The 6622-nt window shown below is 37.4% G+C and overlaps 1 protein-coding gene across 1 annotated transcript in view; it reads left to right on the top strand.

Moving 5' to 3' along the window:
- Window positions 1-1637, top strand: part of LOC140933255 (uncharacterized) — a 6713-nt gene extending 5076 nt beyond the window's left edge. Inside the window, exon 3 of the mRNA XM_073382782.1 lies at window positions 1558-1637. Within this exon, the coding sequence (XP_073238883.1) occupies window positions 1558-1637 (80 nt within the window). The remainder of the gene's footprint in view (window positions 1-1557) is intronic.
- Window positions 1638-6622: the final 4985 nt, after the last annotated feature.

Below are 6622 nucleotides of genomic sequence, written 5' to 3'. Positions count from 1 at the left end.
TCACTCCTTCATGTTGTCGCTGGTCGTCAACAGTACCTTGATCGCTTTACCTGGAGACACGACTCAATCCTTAACTTCACTGCTAAGTCACTTCAACCTGTAATTAATGTTCACTCTTCACTCTATGCAGATGTTAATGGTTTTCTGAACCTCAATAATAACTGGTGAAAATTATCGTCCAGATCCTCTTTTCCTAATCCAGTCCAAGTGCCTATATGTTCTAGAATTAACAGTTGGTTTCGAGTTTAACCTCAACAACAATGCAGTGCGTAAGAAGGAAAAATATCTGAACTTGATCAACGAAATGAGTAGAAATTACAGATGTGTGAGATTTGTAAATCTCTCCATGAGTTCCCTTGGCGTTTTCTCCGATGAATGCTCCACTTTCTTAGACATGATGAATGACATTGGCATCGACAAAAAGCAGCAACGTTATATAAACATTTAGGTCTACTTTAACAAATTAGCGTATACTTTATAAACCGCTCGATAAATTTTTTAGAAAATTTAAGTATCTTGAGATTAACTATCCTTTTATATCACCACTTAGTTTCAAGATTATTGATATATTGTAAGGCAATAAAATAAGGGCTTGAATTCGCTAATACTTTGTCAAGAGTTTTGTGTTTACTCTCATTATTCCGGGGTATTGTCTCCAAAATTCATATTTTCGTGCACAACAATAGCTAGATTTTTGCATATGTCAAATGCATTGTTAGTTACTGCTGTTCACGTGAAAATGAAACCTTGAGACAATACCTCTGAATAATCAGAGACTCTCACTTGTAAAGACAAAATTTCTGACAAAATATTAGCGAATTGTAGCCCTTATTTTACTACCTTACAATATATCAATAATCTTGAAACTAAGAGATCATATAAAAGGACGGTTTATCTCAAGGCTCTTATTTTTTTTACAAAAATTTATCGAGCGGTTTTAAAATTATTCGCTAATTTGTTAAAGTAGACCGAAATGTTTACATTACCGCTAATAAGAGCGCCCCGATACATACTAATCAAATTCTTCTTTCTAGCAATCGGCTGGAAGTATCTCCATGATTTTCCACACACGTTTTTAAAAAGATTGCAACTACTATGAGGTGAAATTGCATGTCAAAAGCGCTTCGTTTAGTATAGATAACAATCGAACATCAAGATTGTCCATTTTTTACCGTATTTCTAACCATGAAAACTTCTTCCCAAAATATCTCGATAACGCTCTTACAGATTTCGCTTAAACTTCACGAACATCGAGGCAGCTTTTGTAGGCTAAAGCTCGAGTAAACGATTTTGGAAGAACAGTTCCCAGTGCCGAGAAATACTGCTGCAATTAAAATAACTAATGGCGTCATTTCGTTGCCATAACAACTACGATGTCATTGCAACCCTGATCATAACAAAGTTTCATCTTTAGCTAATACAACTGTGGTGTTAATTTTTCTAAATCTTTGTTTATGGCGACGTAGTTTACGCTCAAACTTGGGAGGTATTCCCTTTTAAAAAATTGTATCGAGCCACCTTAAAGTATGACGTATGACAATTTTTTTTTGGTCATAGGTGAAAAAGACACCAAGGGCTTTTATTGGTTCTGTGGGCCATTTGATTCCTACAGGTTTACTTTCACTGTTCTTCAGTGATCCTATCCACAATCCTTCAGTCTTTGAGCTATTTAACTTTAAACCAGAAAGCTCCTTGAACTTAGCAAGCAATTGGAAGAGTCTATGAGCTGAATCTAAATCAGAGAGTAAAGCAGTAGTGTCCTCAGGTATTGAGGAAGTTTGGTCTCTTCTCGATTTATTACCATTCCTTTTATTTCTTCATGAGCTCTAATGACGATCGCTAAGGTTTCCAAGGCCAAAAGAAAAAGATTCGGGGAAAGAGGGTCGCCCTGCCTGACGCCACGCCTGAGTTCAAAATAGTCTGAACACAGCCCATTATTTACCACACACCTCTTAATATTTGTGTACTAAAAAGATTTAATGCAGCGCTTAAAATTTGGACCAAAGTTAAAGACATCTAAACAATTATATAGGAAGTTCCATTCCTAAGAGTCAAACGCTTTTTCAAAATCAATGAATATCAGCAGACCAGGCATATTTTCTTATCTGTTAAATACATGATATCGAAAATTGGCCTGACCGTTTTACCTATATAGCCCTCTTTTACATAACCAGTTTGATTCTGGTGGATTATAGAAGGTAATACATCTTTAATTCTGTTGGCAATCACTTTTGTTATTATCTTAGGGTCTGCATTGACAAGAGATATGGGCTCAAATTTTCTATTAAAGTACGATCTACAGAATCATTCGTTATGTATAGGTTTTGATAAAATCGTTTTTGTTCGGAGAGTCTGTAGCTATTAACCTCCGGAATGCCTCAAGGAAGTCTGCTTGGCCCAATACTCTTCATAATCTTTATCAACGACCTGACAAGTGCCTTGCCTGATGGTACTCTGACAGCCCTTTACGCAGACGACACCAAGCTGTATAGAAGTATCTTTTCATATCTAGATGCAGATAAATTGCAGCAAGCACTAACAAACCTGGATTCCTGGAGTCTTCACAATAATATTAATTTCAACGCGTCAAAGTGCAAGGTCTTAACAGTGACGCGGAAGAAAAATCCAGTCCGCTATGACTACCACCTTGGCCACGTTGACCTACAACGCGTGAACCATGGAGGAGAAAGATCTCGGTGTCATGATAACAAGCAAATTAACGTGGGAAACTCAAGTTCTTATGGTTACTGCTAAAGTGAATAAGCTACTCGGTCTTCTTCGTCGCACCTGTCCCATGCTGACCGACGTCAAGGTTAGAAGATTCTTGTACTTGGCACAAGTGAAGTCCCAAATGAGCTATGCAACTGAAGTGCTATCTCCCAGCCACTCAACTTTAAAGCAGAAAGCTGAATGGGTTCAGAGAAGAGCTACACGCTGGCTTCTACAAATCAAACAAGGTGAACTGTCCTACAAAGAGAGCCTGGACTGATCCATCTGGATCTGCTACCGCTTAGCTATCACCGCGAAGTCAAGGATTTAGTACGTATCTACAAAACTGTGCTTTTTGAATTTTTTACTGTTTTAGAAAATAAACGGTTTTTTCAACTAGACCCAGTCCCCCAAGGCAGTTTTAGCAGATCTTAACGCCTTCTAAAAAAGGCCAAGCACAGAAATAAAATATGCAACCGGTAAAATAATTGAGGACACACGAAAAAGTGTTGCCGTTTCAAGAACAAGCTTTTTCAGCTGATGGAGGTCACGTGACCTAAATTGCATAATTTTAAAACACGAAATTGGCGCAAACTAAAAATGTGTGCAGCTGGCAAAGTTTATGTGTCTACATCTGTTACTACAGCAGTGCTGTAGTAAGGAGTGCTCAGCATTTATGGTCAACGGTTGTTACCATTTTGCTTAGGACTCGTCCCAGTCGCCGCCATGTTCTTGTTTGTCACGTGTGTGATTTAGGTTTACAATCCGCGTAATCCTTCGCTAATCCGTATCGTGTAAGGCAGACTAAGTTGTTATCTGAAGAACTGAAGAGTTAAAGATTATCTGGAGATAAACTGAAGATCTGAGGATTAAAGTGTTTCTTTTTTTTTCTCTTGTGAGTAACAACCAAACTCCTTCAGATGCCAAGTACAACTTTCGAAGTCGGCCAAAACATCTAAATCTCTTAGTTTTAGACCACTCCCTCACTTTCGAAGTGAGCAAGTTAAGGCAAATTGGGGCCCATGCCTTAATTTACCTGAGGAAGACACTATAAGTCTTGTCTTTTAACAACTTCCTTGCCTTAAATAGGACCTCTTCGAGGTCGGAGTAACGAAGGAATTGCTATAATGCCCTTGGAAAAGAAGTTGCATCTTAAGATTGTCCACATCATGTCGTAAGCCTTTCACATCTCGCTGTAGGTCACCCATATCTTGGACGTGGTAGTCAACGCTCTCCTCGAGGTCCTTTACCTTTTGATTGGTCTTCTCTGTCTTTTCCTTTAGGACTTCTACATCTTTCTCAATAATTGCGAAGGACTCTTCCATATTGGCCCCGACTTATTCAGATTCTGTAGACGCACTTCGATGCTATCCAACGTGTTTAGTTTGTTCAAAATAAAGTCAACTTTCGATCCTAGACCGGCGACCATATTGTGCGCTTTCAAAATTTCGTCTTTGCTCTCGCTTTCTAACGCATTTCGGCTCTTTTCTCGTGTTTTCCTTTGTTCAGGCGAAAAATCATCCGAAGACCACGATTCTGGCCCGTCTTCCCGTTTTAATGGTATCACTAAGAGCCATCAATGACATTACTCATGGCGGAGCTGTAAAGGAACGGTGTTACTCTAGTTTTGCTTGTAAATTTTTCAAGTTGCAGACTTGTACACAAATTGTTTTACTTAGCTGATTAAGTACTTGCAAAACGGCATGTATTTGTAAAATAAATATATTTCTAGCTGGATTATTGAAAATGAAGCCAGATAACGAAAATTTAAGCCATTTAACGGAAAAAAAGCAGAAAAGGTTTCTTGGGACCGCCGTAAGCTCAACAATCAAACTACTCAAAAGTAAAAAATGCCGACAGAAAATAGAAAAACGAGAAGAAGAGAAGGAGGAGAAGCTAAAAAAAGTAATGCTTGCACTCTTTGCTTTATATATTGGCTACTTTGGAGATTTGAAACGAAAAAATCATCATAAAAAATCAGCCTATATAATTCTAATAGTACTTACTTGTTATTGTGAGGCGTCCAAACATAACATTCAGTTTGAACATTGTTGTTGTTGATGTTATGCACCTCACAGTAGTTAGTTGCCTTTTGTAAAAATATGATGATGTTGATGTATAATGGATGATGAGGAGGAGGAATACGATTACGTCTTGGGGAGTCGTTTCTCCTGCCACTTTATGACATTAATATCTGTCAAGCTTTTATCAAGTGATTGTATGAAAAACTTTTTCCATGTCTAATTGGAAAGTAAAGACAAAGTGTAAATTGCTTTGAAGCTTTAACATCAAGAGACGTAGGGTGAGGTGAATTTTCATTGAATTAAAACACCTTCAATTAAATTACCCAAAACAAAACAAAAACAGGGGAAAGAGAAATTTGCTTCAATAAACCTTAACGAGTCTTTCAATCAGTACCAGTATTTCAGAAATACGAAGAGCTTTCCCCTAAAGGTTAAAATCGAATTTGGTTTTTTTACATAAGTCACTGTCTTTGTTTTCAATGATATAATTGTCTAGTTAATAAAAACACTGTTCGCTTACTCAGTATTACGGAGGCACTCACGCTTATTAGAACGCACACTTGTCGTAGGTTATTTCTCTTGCCATCTCACCGCCAGTTATTTATTAAAATGTGATAGCTTGTACTTTCATTTTACCAAACCTATGTATTTCTTTACAGTGAAAACTGCGCCACCTTTTCTACTCGACATAGTTTAATGTGTGACACTTTACTGACATATTTTTCACTAGTTTTTTTGCAACTTTGATGGTGTGTTTTATGAAGTGCGACATTAACGCCTTAAATCCGGCTTCATGAAAATATAGATTGAGCACATACTTAGGGACTTCCTCACTCCGGGGTTCGTTTCCCCTGCCGTATTTTTTTATCACTTTACCCAAACAGATATTTTCTTAGGTGGGCCACAATAAGAATCAAGGATTACAAAAGAATCTTCCATGTTCAGTTAGAAAGTAAAGGCAAAGTATAATAACTCTGTGAAGCCGTAAGTGCCGCAAGGGACGTGACAAGCTAGGGTAAGGTGAATTTCCATTAGAACGAAACACCTGCAATGATACTACACAAAAGGACGAAAACAACGGGCAACGAAATATTTGCACAAACACCCTCAATAAACAATTACAGGTTTTACAATAATAACTCAAGTATTTCGGAAATACGAGGTGTTCAGTAAGAAGACTAACGAGAAAACTCAAACGGTGACAGTAAAAACAGAATATTTCGGATTTGTTTTACTTGTACGTGAAAATTTCCCAGGAATTAGCAGTTCGCAGGAAGGAGAAAAAATCTTTGTTATCGCCTGAGAAAGGGAACACTTTTTTACCTGATAAAGTAATAACCATTGGCCACAATTACAGGACACAGAATAATAAAGTCATGATTGAGTTCCCGCTAGCATGGCATAAAACACTAGAACTAACAGAAGTAATTAAAAAAAGGAGAAATTTAATTCCAATTAGCATGATAACAAACGGTTCAGGAAAAGGGTAAGAGAACTGGAGGGAATTTTCCAGATGGGCGGTCGAACTCGAAGTAGACTCGACGGAAACTAAAAAATACAGTGCAAAAAAAGCTTTAAAAATAGAAATCTGGTAGTTTTTAGTCCAGTGTTTTTTTAGTGTCAAGAGCGCCAGTTTCTCGATTATCTGCTTAACAATAGTGTAGGCCTACTTTCATCGCCATTTTCATTAATTCCTATCACGTCTTTTTTCTCATATATTAATTAGTATTTGTTGAAGTTCGAATATCGATGTAGACGCAGATGTAGTATCTTCTTATCGTGCTTATCTATGTTCATAATCTCTTGAAGCGACTCTAAATATGTAAGTTATATTCGCTAAAAACTTTAACTGCTTATATTAACCGCTTTCACTAGAAACTCGAACTTCT

Source organism: Porites lutea, chromosome 1 (assembly GCF_958299795.1).
Source record: "Porites lutea chromosome 1, jaPorLute2.1, whole genome shotgun sequence".
In the NCBI taxonomy this organism is placed as follows: domain Eukaryota; kingdom Metazoa; phylum Cnidaria; class Anthozoa; order Scleractinia; family Poritidae; genus Porites; species Porites lutea.
This window is presented reverse-complemented; position numbering and strand designations above follow the sequence as displayed.